This window comes from Prionailurus viverrinus, chromosome B4 (genome assembly GCF_022837055.1).
Source record: "Prionailurus viverrinus isolate Anna chromosome B4, UM_Priviv_1.0, whole genome shotgun sequence".
Classification (NCBI taxonomy): domain Eukaryota; kingdom Metazoa; phylum Chordata; class Mammalia; order Carnivora; family Felidae; genus Prionailurus; species Prionailurus viverrinus.
The window spans coordinates 128967186-128981512 of record NC_062567.1 but is presented as its reverse complement, the minus strand read 5'-3'; the positions used below and the strand labels follow the sequence as shown (position 1 = coordinate 128981512).

General features: G+C 60.1%; 1 protein-coding gene across 3 annotated transcripts in view; it reads right to left on the bottom strand.

Annotated features, from left to right (window-relative positions):
• Window positions 1-1171: 1171 nt before the first annotated feature.
• The window catches only part of TRIOBP (TRIO and F-actin binding protein), a 51016-nt gene continuing 37860 nt past the window's right edge, over window positions 1172-14327 (bottom strand). For 2 of the 3 annotated variants that reach the window (XM_047866133.1, XM_047866131.1), the window contains 9 exons: window positions 12653-13172; window positions 11890-12000; window positions 6969-7116; window positions 5158-5260; window positions 4456-4615; window positions 4267-4380; window positions 3650-3736; window positions 2716-2882; window positions 1172-1900 (listed from right to left, as the gene is read on the bottom strand). In XM_047866133.1, the coding sequence (XP_047722089.1) occupies window positions 2718-2882; window positions 3650-3736; window positions 4267-4380; window positions 4456-4615; window positions 5158-5260; window positions 6969-7116; window positions 11890-12000; window positions 12653-13172 (1408 nt within the window). In that variant the 3' untranslated portion in view covers window positions 1172-1900; window positions 2716-2717. Of the gene's footprint in view, window positions 1901-2226; window positions 2564-2715; window positions 2883-3649; window positions 3737-4266; window positions 4381-4455; window positions 4616-5157; window positions 5261-6968; window positions 7117-11889; window positions 12001-12652; window positions 13173-14327 lie in introns of those variants that run through there. The other variant, XM_047866132.1, reaches the window with a different exon arrangement.

Genomic DNA, 14327 nt, shown 5'->3' with positions numbered 1-14327 from the left:
AAGGCGGGGAGAGAGAGGCCCTCCCTTTCTTGTACCCTTTTTTTAAGAGCAAGGAACACCTCCCAGATGACCCCTTCCAACCCTCCACCCCCACTCAAGTCTTCCCCCGCCTCCACAACTCACTGGCTGGAATTGCCTCCCGGGCCCGTTCCTAAACCCATCACTGGCCAGGGGATGGGACCGTCTTCCCCACAACCCACATGGTTGCTCCCCTGTGGGTCTTGCCCTGGACACACCAGGGATGTTCACAGGGCATTTGCTCATGCCGTTCCCTCACTTGGAATGCCCTTCCTGCTTTTTCCATCCGGAAAAGACATAGTTCAAAGCCACCTTCAAAAGCCCTCTCTGATCCGCAGGCTGGGTCGGGGTCCTCGCTGGGTGCCCACGACCTCCGGGACCCAACCTGTTTTTGTGCCCTCGGTGGGGGCAGGGTCAGTCCTTGTTCACCTCCCCCGGTGCCCGGCCCGGATTGATGGGGAAGGCCGTGGGGGGTGAGGCCAGCTCACCTGCCCTCCCCCCTTCGCTACAGCCCTGCAGATCGGACAGCCGGGCTGGGCTTGAAGTGGCTGGCAAAACCGGGACCAGGGTTCGGGAGCCGCACAGCTGGCCGGCTGGGATGAGGCCTCCAGCCTGGTGGGCCTGGGGTGGCCGCGTCCACCACCCGCCCCCACCGTGCCCAGGGCTGGACGTGACCTCTGGGCACAGCCTCAATAGAGGACGGAGGCTGAAAGGCAACCATTTGACAGGAAAGCAAACTAAGGCTTAGAGAGGGGATGTGGCTGGCCCCAGGTCAGAGACAGAGCCTCAGCTCCCCTCCTCTTTCCAAGGCCTAGACCTATAGCGCCCACTCCAGGGCGTCCCAGGCTTTGAGGTGCACATGAATCGCCGGGGGTCCGTGTCACAGGGCGGATTCTGACTCAGTAGGCAGGGGCGGGGCCCGGACTCGGGAGTTTCTAACCGGCTCCCTGGTGACGCGGCTGCGGCGGCTGGTCTGCAAACCCCACGTGGCGCTGCAAAGCCGTGGCCTTGATGGAGGAACTAGGTTGTCAACTCCGCCCTCAGAGCTCCCAGGCCGCCCTTCAGGAAGGAGTGCCGGCGGGGGGGTGGGGGGGAGGGTGGTGAAGCCCCAACCTCCATAACCCGCCCTGCCCCAGCCATCCTAGACGCCAGAGCCACGGGAATATTTTATTAAGTTAAGAAGGCTCATGGAGCAGAAGAGAAACGCCTTCATGGGGCGGCTCCAGTGGTTCCGTGCCCAGCACCCCCTCAGAGGAGGAGGTGAAGCCTTAGGGAGCTGCCGGCTCCCTCTGCCCATCTGTCCCTCTGTCCAGAGTCCCAAGGTGTGGGTCCCCTCGGGGCAGGAAGTAGTTAGTGGGAGGTAGGGTAGGAAGAGGGTGGCTGGCTGGCTCCCTGCCTCTCCCACCAGAGTCAACGCTGCCGTGGCCGCTGCTGCGCCCCTGCTGGACGCCCCCCCCCACCCCCTGGGGCAGGGCCACGGGCCCAGAAGCCTGAGCCCCCCGTGGCTGGAGACAGAGGGGGAGCCAGCGTCCAGGAATTGTGTTTTTCAAAGTATAAAGTGTTGGGGGGGGAGGAAAAAAAATCTATATAAAAATCTCTTCACATATAAAATCCTGAAGAAGGTGCAAAAGGTAAGACCCAGTGCGAGGGGCGCGCTCAGATACGCAGAGTGTGTGTGTGTGTGTGTGTGTGTGTGTGTGTGTGTGCGCGTGTGTGTGCGCGTGTGTGCACCTGTGTGCGTGTGTGGTGGGGACGAGTGCACGTGCGGCCCACAGCGGGCGGGGAGAAAGCTTGGCTTCTGACTTCCATCCAGCAGGAAGGAGGGCGACTGACTGGTCCCCTCAGTCTGGGGGCGTCTGCTGCGGGGCTGGGCCACCAGGACCTGGAAGACAAGAGTCGGGGAGCAGCAGGCTTAGGCCAGGCAAGGGCGGGGCTGGGCCTGGCCCACAGGGTGGCCTTTCCCGCGCGTCTCGGGAAGTCCACAAGGACTGGTCAGAAAGAAGCAGCTCCAAGGGCGCCTGGGTGGCTCAGTCGGTTGACCGTCCGACTTCGGCTCAGGTCACGATCTCGCGGTTCGCGGGTTCGAGCCCCGCGTCGGGCTCCGTGCTGACGGCTCGGAGCCTGGAGCCCGCTTCAGATTCTGTGTCTCCCTCTGTCTGCCCTTCTGCTGCCTGCACTCTGTCTCTCTCTCAAAAATAAATACACACTAAAAAAAAAAACTTTTTTAATTTAAAAAAAAAAAAAAAGAAAGAAAGCAGAAGCTCCAGGTAGACCCGGCATTAGGAAAGCCACCATAAAAATGCTCCGAAGCCTGGTAAATCAGAGATGGCCGTAAGACCAAGTCGGGGGCCGGGCTCCATCCGTGATGTCGGAGGTGTGGAGCTCGGTGGCAGGAGCGCTGCGGCCGGTGAGGGATGCGCGCCACGCTGCCAGGCCTGAAGGTGGGGCCAGCGCACGGCACCTGCCACCGCGGCCGACGCAGCTGAGCCAGCAGCGGGGAGGAGGGCCGCGGGCTGATGAGGCTGCGGGTGTGGCTGTCCCCATTCTAGAAAGGGAAACAGAGGCCACGAGAAGGAAGCGCCCTGGGCCCGCTGGCACGGCGAGTCGGGTGTGGATGAGCCTTGGGCTCGCACCTCCAGGCCCAGTGCCCGACTTGGCCTCGCCCCCGCTCGGCCGTGCCCACCCCTCGGCACCTACCTTCACTCGGCCAGGCTGTTGCGCATCGACTCCTTCTCCCGCAGCGCAGCCATGGCGAGGCGCAGGTGCTCCTTCAGCTGCTCGATCTCCCGCTCTGACCGTGTCTTGATGTGGTTCAGCTCTACGTACACATCCTGGTACTTTCCCGAAGTGAAGCGCTCCTTGTCCTGGGAGGGCGCGGAGGGGCCGTGAGGCCACGAGGCCTCCCCGACCTGGCCCTGCCTACCTGGCCCAGGCCCACGGTGCTCTCTGCCGGCACAGAGCAGCCGGGCCCCTGCACGGCCCTACGGCCCTGTCCCTTGGGGTGCCCCCTCGGCAACCCCTAGCCCTGAGTACACCCTCCCGGCACGGCCCAGTGAGCCTCCAGGATCATTTTCACCTCTCGAGACGGGAGCTGAGCTTCAGGGAGGCAAAGGCCACTCAGCAGTGAGCGGCCAGGATGTGAACCGGGTCGGCCTGGCCCAAGCCTTGGGCCCTTTCCATGAGTCTGACTCACACATGCTCACAGAGGATGTCACAGAGACTTAGGGACGTGGCACCAGGCAGGCCAGGCTCACAACCCTGGACCCAAATCCGGGCCCTTCCCCACTGCCAGCCACGCAGCTTCCTCACTGGGACGCATGCTCCACCCCGCAGGGACTTGGGTCTTTCCTGTTCACAGCTGTCTCCCCAGCGCCTAGCACGGTGCCCGGCACACAGTAGATGCTCGATAAAAATTTGCCGAATAAATAAAAGCAAGTGTGGCCGTGGGCAAGTCACTTATCCTCTCTTAGCCTGTTTCTTTGTCTCCAAATAGGGACAAGGACACCTTGTCCTCGGGAGAGGCCCGAGGAGAGCCATGACATGAGGAGGCAAGGAGAGTGCCTGGCACAGAGCAGGCGCTCACAGGTGGGTCCAGAGGCTCCCTCCCCAGCGGCCCCCAGTCAGGCCCTACCTTCTGCAGCGTCTGTAGCTCATCCCGGAGGCACTGCACCTCCTTCTTCAGGTACTGGAGCTCGTTCTCCTTCACCCGCAGTAGCACCTGGGGTCATGGGCGCCAGGCTGACCCAGGGCCAAAGGCCAGGGCTACCCCGGCCCACGGCACCCTGCAGCCTGGCTCTCTCTGCCTCAGGCCCCTAAGATGCAACCCCCAACCGGCACCAAGACCCACCGCACCCCATGGGCAGGCTCCTCCAGGAAGCCCTCTCTGATTTCTCCTTGCCGGTTCGAAGATGCAAGAAGTGAACAGATATGAAGGACTTACAGAAGTTCCAGACACAGTAGAGCCATATATAAATTTTCGTACAATAAAATAAAACACGAGGGTGATCCCAGGATCACACACGTTTTCTCACTCCAGCCTCTCCCAGTAAGGGGGGGTGTCAGCTTCATTTTACAGAGGAGATACTGGAGGGGGCAGGACCCGAGGGGGAGGGCTGGACTCTGGCTGTAGGGCTCTCCTCCCCGGGGTCCAGCCCCACGGAGCGATGCCACTCCCTGCCGCAGGGCACAGCCGGCCTGTCGGGGCCCCGAGAACCAGCCAGGCTGCCCGGCCCAGGGGTGGGCGCTCACCTCCAGCTCACAGGAGCTCCGCTCGCTGCTGCGTCCACAGCCGTCGCTGGTGCCCTGCGAGGCAATGAAGCCGCGCAGCCGGTCGATCTCCTCTGACAGGCGGGCGTGCAGCTCCTGGGGGGCAGGGACGGTCAGCGCAGGGACGATGGACCGCCGTCCCCGGAGCCCCCCACCCCGGGCCAGGCTCACCTGGTTGTGGCGCAGCAGCTCCTGGCCCTCCTGCTGGCAGCGCCGTAGCGTGTGCTCACGCTCCTCGGCCTGCCGCGTCAGGGCCCCGATCTCCAGGCACTTCTGCGAGTACTGCTCCGACAGCACCTGCAGCTCCCGCTTCAGCGCCGCCACGTCCGACCTGTGCGGGGCGGAGGACGGCAAGGACGGCATGGGACTCGGGGCAAGATAGACTCAAAGCAGCCCCAGACTCCGGGTTCCCGCCCTAGTTTTGCCTTCAGCCCACTGTGCGGCTGTGACCTGGTGACAGCCTCTCCGGGCCGCAGGTGCCTCCCGTAGGAGGGGCTGAGTTTAGCCTCAAAGGCCTCCCAGGTCCTAACGTCCCAGAACTGTGCTGCGTGGCCAGAAGGGACACCTACTGGCCGAGGGTGGTACTGCAGCCCAGCTCTAGGGGACACTAACCGGAAGAGGAGGTGGAGGCTGAAGAAGGGGTCTGAAGAGCTATCTCTGTGGACTGGCACGGGGGTCTGGCTGAGGCCCCACCGCTTCTGTTCCCTGTGCCAGGTGGCTGATCGGGAGTCTCGGCTGGGGGCAAAATGATGTGTCCTCTGCCGAGGGGCCTCGGCATAGGTTCCTGCCTCATAAACACCAAGGTGGCCAGCTGGGCCCTTAGCTCAGAACGAGGCCCAGCCCACAGACCCCAGGGTCCGGATGCCAGCTTACTGGTGCTGCTTGCGAAGGCCATCTGGACCCTGTTGGAGACTCCGTGTCTTGCTCAGTTCCCGGCTCAGCTCCTCCTGGTAGGCCTTCTTCATGGCTTCGATGGCTGGAGGCAGGGCAGAGGCATGGGGGGATCTTGGGGAGGGGTCAGCAACAGTAAGCTCCACCTCCTCCAAGGCCCCACAGATACCATGCAGGCAGGAGCAAAGAACACTGGACCAGGCTGTATCAGGAGCTGAGGGGCTTTGGGTAAGTTGCTAGACCTCTCTGAGCCCATCTATCAGGGGAGGGTGACAATCCCTGTCTGACGGGACAGTGCCGGGGAGACGCCTCAGCATCTGACCACTGGTACGTCTTGTTGGTCATGTCCGTGTAAGGCCCCACACAGCCCGCCATCCCTGCAGAGCCTGGAGGGTTCTTTAACAAGGCCCAGCTCCCTTGCCCAGCCCGGCGGTCAGGAGTGCAGGGGCCACAGCTGGTACAAATCTAGGCAACTTTACGCAGGGCACCTAACCACTCTTTGCCTCCAGTCCCTTGTTGGAAAACGGGGTTACCAATAGCACCTTCTCTCGTGGGTTATTGGAAGATGCAGATAGAGCATTTAGAGCAATGCTTGGTCCAAAGTAAAGGCCCAGTAAATGCTCCCATTGGCTTATTTTTCGGGCTGTGAGCAACCAAGGACCAAGTGTTTCCACACTCACGCAGGGTTATTGGGAGGATTAAATGAGCCCTCACCCATAATCTTATCCATAATTCTAAAATCCGAAGGCTCTGAACACTGAGAGCTTTTCATAACTCTTTTGGTGGCAATCCCTGACCCGAACAGACGCAGGGGCCACTTGCGGTCATTCTCAGCCCACGTTCAGCATGACTCTGAGAAATTTCACTGTAAAAACCTTAGTGCTAGATTCCAGGGGAGAGTCCAGACTCTGCTGGGAAGGATATCTAACTGATGTACTAAGTTATCTTCCTAAAATGCAAAACACACTGGCCCCAGGCTGTTTGCGACGAGGGGCCAACGGGCCGGGGGTGTGAAGCGCGTGGCATAGCGCTGGCAGGTGGGAAAGTTCTGGATCACGTGACTTCTCTCGTCCTTTCCTGTCACTCTGCAAACCGCTCGGAAGTGCTTAGGATGTACCAGACCTACACAGCAGGTGCGCAGTGAACACAGGGAGGGAGGGAGCTGTCCAACGTCTCGGGCATTCCTGTTTCCGGCTTGGGAGGGCAGGGGGTGGGGTTCAGGGCACGGCTTTGCAATCAGGGTGCTCTGAGCTCCATCCCCCGCTCTGCCATCTGGACAAGTCACCAACCTCTCTGCGCCCGTTTATTCATCTGTTAAGTGGGGGCCCTCGATCAGGCACTGCAAGGGCCAAGGGTGCTCGCGTTCCCCAGAACGGGGCTTGGCAAAGGCTCACGCCTTTCCTCCCGCTCTGCCCAGGGTCCGGCCCTCTCACCCGGGGAGATGGCACTTCTGTGGCTGAGCAGGCTCCACCGCAGCACAGAGCGCGCACCTGGGCACGGAACTGGGGCTCCGTGCGTGTGTACGGCTTGGGGGCGAAACCCCCAGTGGCCGCAGGCCCCTGAGGGAGAGGAGTCACAACCCAGGGAGACAGTAGGGGCGGGGGAGGGGGGGATCCTTTCATTGCCTTGGTTTCCCTTTCTCGAGTAGGAGCAGAGGCCAGTTCTAGGGGCTCCAACCCCCCCTGGTGCGTTTTCCCAAGTCTGGCACTGAGACCCCCCCTCTCCTATCGAAAGCCTTCCCCGATTCAGCCAGGGGCCGCAGCTGGGAGGCTCGTGGGGCGCAGGGTTCTCACCCGAGGCCGTGGCCGCCGTCTCCTCGGCCAGGAGCCACTCCTTCTCCTGCTGCAGCCGCTGCAGCTCCCGCTCGTGGTGCCGCTGCAGCTCCTCCATCACCTGCTGGTGCGAGGACTCCATCTCGGCCAGGCTGCGCTCGCACGCCTCCTGCGGGCGGGAGGCCAGCACGTCCCGGGGCTGCCCCCACTGCCCAGGACACGGGCCCCCTCCCCAGCCCGAGGCGGGGAGCCTCAGGGGCAGGCTTCTCCACCTCGCCTCCCCGGAGCCGGGAGCCACCGGCCGCACCTGCGCCTGCTCCCCCGGTCCACAAACCTCACCCTGTCACTCTCCTGCTTCAAACCCTTCCGAGGCTCCTACCCTGTGGGGCCAAGTCCCTGCTCCCCTGTCCGACCCTCGTGGCCTCAGCCTGGGCCTTTCCCCACCAAGGAAGGCCAGTCACGGCATGTTCACATCTCTGAGCTTTAGCTAAGGCTAAGCCCTCTGCCTGGAACGTTCTTCTGCTACTTTCTCTTCCGGGATAACTGACTTTGGCCTGCAGCCCAGCTCAGTGTCCTCCCTGCTCTGCCTCTGGACGGCCTCTCCCCTGCCTCCGAAGGCTCTGCTTCTGCCGGACTAGAAGTTCTCCCAAGACAGGGAAGACCTGACCCAGCTCGGAGTCCCTGGCGTCTGGACCAGGGCCTGACTTGGGGCAGGTGCTGAGTAAGTGAACGGAAATTGATGACATCACAACACAGGGCCTGCAGAGAAGACTGGCGAGTATTTAGAAGACTGCTAATGCCCACCGCTTGGGAGACTCAGCTGTGACGGGTGTGCCGAGGGCAGTTGATGGCGTCACCACACTTTCAGTAACCCCATCCCTCAAACTAGCAGAAAGTCACATGTATAAAGACTTGCGGACGAGGGTGAAACAGATGAAAACGGGACACGGTCCGAATCCCTAATGGGGGAGCCCTTAAATAAATGGTGGGATCGAGCCTTGCAAAAGAGGAGGCGGGAGGGCAGAGAGGGAGAAGTGACCGCGGAAAGTCAATGACGGGAAGCGAGGGGGACCAGACTCCGTTGCAGGCTTTGAAGATGGAGGAAGGAGCCAGGAGCCAAGGAGCGCAGGTGGCCACAAGCCGCCGGGAAAGGTGAGGAAATGGGTCCCACCTGGAGCCCGGCGAGATCCGAGTTAGACTACCATCCTTCAAAACCCTGAGATGATAACTTTGGGTTATTTAAGGTGGTGGTAAATTTCTTTCGAGAGCAACAGGAAACTATACGGATGTGCTCAAAGGTAACCAAGGTGACCCCTGGGGTGGGAGCAGGCAGGGGAAGGAGAGCTCGGGTGTTTATTTCTAACCTTTTGATTTGTTTGAATTATTTTCGAAAATGTAAACATATTTCTTATGTATTTAAATTTAAGATCATTCAAAAGGGAAGGGCAAGAGCCCCAAGAAGAAATCGAAGCAGAGGGCCAGATAAGACAGTATACTCCACCCCCCCCACACACACCCGATACCATAGGGCACGGTGGGTGGGGACCGCCCTCCACCTGTCCAGCAGCCACACCAGAGGGCTTTAAGGGCCAGGCCTCCTGGGTCCAGGTGTTCTGAGTGGGGGGCGGGGAACATCTGTCCCTCTGCATGTGTCCTCCATGTCCCTCCAGTGACAACAACAGAACATAGCTTTGGAGTTCCACACACCGGGTCCAGAGCCTCGCTGTACCGGAGTGAACTTGAACGGGCCCCTTCCCCACGCTGAGCCTCAGTGTCCTCATCTATAAAACAGGCCCATAAGGCCAACTCATGAGGGTCCCTAAGATAAACCCACCTACAGAGATGGGAGCAGCACAGGGGGTGGGGAACCGATGTTCTTAAAGGGCCAGATCAGGCAGGCGGACCCGGCAGTTAATAGGGGGTCAGAGGCAGGACCGAGACCAGGAGGAGGGGCTCCTAGAAGGCCAAGTGTTATTCTCTCTGACATATCTTCCCGAAGGCCCAAGGTGTCCAGCAGCCACCTCTGACAGGGATCAAAGTAGACGAAGAAATGCCTGTAACCACCACCCCCCCCACATTAGGCTGGAGGGAGGCAAAGGAGGCACTAAAGCCCCAGTGGGTGAAGCCCCAGAACCACCCCCACCCCCCCAGCTGCTGTCCACGGAAGCCCCACAAGCTAAAAGAAGATTCCAGGACGAAGATACCAGGCTGGGGAATCTCTCCCCAGCCGTCTGCTCTCCAGGGTCTGCTGAATCCCCAGCCACCTCCTCCTGGGCCGGCGAGGGGACACAGATAGCTCAGCTCCTCTTGTCTGGCACCCTCCCCATCTGGGGCCCCTCCTCCACTCCCGTCTTTGGCTGGTTTCCTCATCATTCCCTTCTCACCTCCCCCAATTCCGTCTGCACCATTCCCATCCCAACCTAACAGGATGAAACACCGACAGCCTTTGTGGTGTCCAATGGCCCCACGGGGACCAGGAAGCCTGGGATGCAGACACAGGTCTGCCTCCCGCTTGAAGGTCTCACCGCCTCTCTGGGCCTCGGCTTCCCCATCGAGAAGCTGAGAAGTCAGAGCAGTGCTTTTCGAACTTCATTGGAGGGACAGAAATCTTTTCCCAAAGGAAATCTAATGCAGGTTCTAAGAGTAAAATCCAAGAGGCTGCTCGGGTACCCCTGGCTATGAATGGACCCACCCAGAAAGGTAGCCCCTGGGGCGTCGAAGGGCTCCAAGTACAGTCTGAGGCCCTCGGGGTGGGGGTCTCTGAGGGTGTCCCAGCTGACTCAGGCTGTGGTGTTAAGCCACACCCAGCCTGAAGATGCCCCACCCACTCTGTCCTCTGACCTCTAGAGAGCCTTTAACAACACTGGTCCCTCCCCCATCGCACCCCTCCCTATGTCAGGTGACCCCAAAGTCACGCCCCCTCCCCTACTCAGGTCCTAACTCCCCTTGGCCCGGGTCTCCCTTCAGTTGAATGCTTCACCCACCACTCAGCTCCAGACGGCTCCCTGGCCTTGCACAGCCGCCCAGCCTCAGGGCCCCTAGGGGCTCTCCTCTATCTGCTTTGGGCCCAGTCACCCAGTCCTAACCCCTCCTCTCCGCACACCCTCCGACAGCCCTCTCTCCTTCGGTCACCGTCCTAGCTCCTGACGCTGGCCCTGTGCCCTCCCAAGCCCCCCCCACCCCAACACCACTTTCCCCCACGTCATTGTCAGACCCCAAACCTCCTCAGGTCTGCGGAATGAGATCCCAACTCCTTGGCTTGCTGGAGGTCTCCACTGTAGACACCCACCGGCCCTCCACCTCTGGCCCCAGCCCGTGCCCCCACCCCAAACCAGTGCTCTGCTCAATGCCCGCCCCCCCCCCCCCCCAGAAGCCTGCCTGAGAGCCCCGCACATCGACCTCCAACCCTGGAGCTTCTAGAAGGCCCCGCCCACACAGAGCCTAGGATCCCAGCACTCTTTTCTACTATAGGCAATGGCGGGCTGACTGCCGACAGCTGATGGTCATATATTTTGCAATTCTGTGACACGATTAAGCGCAGCCATTTTAAAAGTTAAAGTATATACGTTTACAATTAACTACATTAAAAACAAAGGTGATACTCACTCATCACTTCCTAATTATTTCACCGCATTTTATTATTGTTTATGCTCTTGAGGTTTTTTTCTTTGTTTTTAAAGATTTTATTTTTAAGTAATCTCTACACCCAACGTGGGGCTCGAACCCAAGACCCCGAGGTCAAGAGTCCCGCGCTCCACCGACTGAGCCAGCCAGGTGTCCCTGTGCTCTTGAGTTTATTTACATCTTCTGTATCTTGTATGGTGGAAACGCTCTATAATTTCTGTGCACGTGTATCTTCCCGATTCGGTGTTCAGGGACATCGGCCACAGTGGGAGTATTTACACCACGGAAATTGGTGAACATTGCACGTCAGGGCTTGATTTATTGTGTTGCTGACTTAAGCGAGGGATGAGAAAACGCTAATAATGCAGATTCAACTTCCCAGCGTGCCACATCTACGACCATCGCATTGTCACTAGAACACGGACCGGAGAAAATAACTCTAAATGGAATATTCTCAAAAGAAAACACTGTTCTCCAATTCGGCCAAGAAGCTGCAAGTGACATTGACCAACTAGAGTTTTGACAGGTGCCTTTTTGTTTTACTCGTGAACACAAACCAAACTGTCAACCAACATGCACGGCAGAATGACACTCGCTTGTCAGTTAGCTGTGCATACAAGCGTTCGGAAAAACCGATGAAAGTCACAGTCAATTCCGAGAAAAGGCAATGTGCCATATATGTGGAATTCACAATGAAAGTTATATATTTTGTACTTGTACACTGCGTCCTACACATCCTCTCGATCAGTAAAATTTACGGTAAACGTACGTTAGCGTGTATGTGTTTACGTACACATGGATTTTTCTGTCAAACGGTTCCCAGACCACTGTCCCAGGCAGACGGAGTGTCCCCTGGGGGCCACTGGAGGGTCCCACATCCCGCGGGCCTTGGCCTGGTAAACACGGGCAGGATTTCTCTGTGCTTAGGGAGTGACCCTGGGGGCCTGCCCGTTGGGGATCCCATTCCCCACTGGCCCTCCTTCCCCAGGGTGGTGTGGGAGAAGGGGTCCACGTGCAGAATGTCCCATGGGGGCTCACACACAGGCTCTGCAGTCAGCCGGAACCGAACTCAAATCCCACCTCTGACATCTGCAGCTCAGTTGACCTCGGGCAAGTCCCATAACCTCTCATAGCTCAGTGGCTTGTCTGTAAAGTGGGCACAGTGATCACGTCTACCCGCTGGGTACATTAAATACGAGGACGCATACGAAATGGCTCGCACGGGTTCCGCTACGCTCCCAGAACGTTAGCTGTTCTCTGAAGCCACGGCAACCAGAAACCTGCCCCGAGCCCCCACAAAACAGCCCCCCGGCCTCACCTGCGAGATGTAGCCCGGGGGGATATGGCTGTCCTCCTGGGGCCTGGGTGCACTCTGAGGGGCCTCTCCTTGAAGGCGCCATGCCTCCAGCTGGGCGCGGAGAGACTGCACCTACAGGGGGAGGAGGCGAGGTCAGCGGGAACCTGGAAGCCGGCAAGGGTCTGGTGGCAGGCAGTGAGGAGCTTTGGGTCTGAGAAAGGGAGGTGGCCTGCGGCCGAAACGCAGGCCAAGGGGACATTCCAGCACTTTCCTGGATGGCCAGGTCAGTGACCCAGGAGAACTTTGTCCCAGAGAAGACTAAACGGGGTTGGGAGCAGGACACTGTGATCACAGATATTTATCCCCGCAGGCGGCAGGGAAACGTCTGAGCCTCGGTTTCCCGCCAGGACAATCACGAAAAGGTCTACCCTCTGGGACCACGCGACCGCTGTGAGGGTTACGTGAGCCAATGTAGGTAAAGGAGGCCTAGGACAAGGTATTCAGAAGATGCCTAATAAGTGCTCTCTCCCTCCTCTCCCCTTCTCTTTGGTTGCGGAGGACAAAACTAAGGCGGGAAAAAAAAAAAAAACACCCCAAAACCAGAAAACACCGAGGTCCAGGAAGCAAGATTCCGGTTCACGGGAGTCTGGGGCACCACACGGTGAATCAGGGGTGAGCTTCCCCTCACTTTAGGGATGCAAGATAAATGCCACAGCGCGACGGCAGGGACAGGCGGGGCGCTGGTGGGGCGAGGGGGCTCCCCGGGGCCGGCCGGGATGCCTACCTCCTTCTCCAGCGCCTCGCGGCTGTCACGCGGGGGCCCGCGGCGCTCCCCGCGGCTTTGGTTGAGCAGGGCGGTGAGAGGCACCCGCTTGTTCTCCCGCAGGGGCAGCTTCTCCAGCTCCTGCCACTTCTTCTCAATCTCCTCACTGAGGCGGCTCTGCTGGTCCTCGGTCAGGGGGGCCCCCAGGCCCCGGCGCGGCGCCTCGCCGGTCGGCGTCTCCACGGGCCTGCCGTCCGTGGCCTCAAACCACTTGCGACGCTCCTCGGAGCGCTGCGCCAGGTCCCGCTCCAGCTCCTCCTGCTTGGCCGGGCGGTCGAGAGCGCGGGCCGGGGTGCGGGCCCGCTGCGGGGAGCCCTGAGTCAGCGGGGCGAGCTCCACGTAGTCCAGGGACTGCCGCTGCCCGTCCACCTTCCGCGGGCCGCCCCGACCGATGACCTCAGAGCCCACCCGCTGCTCCCCCGCCTTCAGGGAGCCCTTCTGGGTGCCGTGCGGCGTGTTCTCCTTATTGCAGTCCGAGAGCCTAGGGTGCCAGCAGAGCCCCGTCAGGAGGGACGTGTGACGCTCAGCCCCCAAGCCTGCGCTTCTGGAGCGCCACCCGTGTGCCAGGGCCCGGGGACAGACGCCGGTGGGGGAAGCAACCCAACCTAGAGGTTACAACTAGAGATTCATCATTAACGGATCCCGGGAACCATCCCAGCTCCAACGCTTAGCAGCAGAGGGACCAGGAGAGCTGGCCTCCCTCCTGGACCCTCAGTGACCGCGTCTGTAACATGGGACAGCGGTGCCTCTCACAGGATGGACGTGAGCACTAAGGGAGTGAATGTGCCTAAAGCAACCGCGAGCCCTTCGCCAAGGCTGATCAAAGTGTTATTACAAAGGTGCGGTTTGAGGCAGGATCCTGGGTTCAAGAGGCTCACAGTGGAAAGGGGAAGATGCCCACGGTCACGGTTGAGGGGGTGAACAGTGACCTCTGGGTGCACGGAGCGCGAACAGTGGCAGTCGGCCCCTTCTTCCGTTAGTTGCCCAGGCAAAAACTACGCCTCCCGGCGTCCCGTGCAGCTGTGGGGCCACGTGACTACATTCTGCCCAGTGGTGTGAGAGGCGGCACCCTTTCCAGGACCAAACGTGCCCTGGCCCGGCCCCTGGCTGGGACTCCGTGAGGACAGAGCCAAAGGTGGGAGTCGTGGGCCATGGAGCTGCCCCACCAGGCCTGGAGGGCACACCTCTGGATTGTTCTGGAGAGGGAAAGAAATCTCTCCCTTATTTATGCCACTGTGTTTGGGGCTTCTTTGTTACAGCAGCTGAGACTACAGACTAAGTAACGGTCGGGCTGCATAGACCTGCAGAGTCTACAGAGGGCTCCTGGGCACATCCCTCACGTGAAGGAGGGGCCACACTCAGCGTGACAGATACGGAATGTGAAACTCAGACAAGTAAGTCACTGGCCGGACGCCGAATAGCCAAGGTATGGCCAGGTTGGGGGGCTCGTGCCGGGGGCCTCCCGATACCATACCCTGTTCCTGCTGTCCCACAGCTGCAGTTCCCCGCTCCCCGCACAGGCGGCTAGGGTTCACACTGTATGCGGGTTCTGCCACCAGCTTACTCAGCCCTCCTACCCTCTAGGCACCTCCAGAGGGTGAGCTCCCCATCCAGACACCTTCTGCCTAACTGGCTT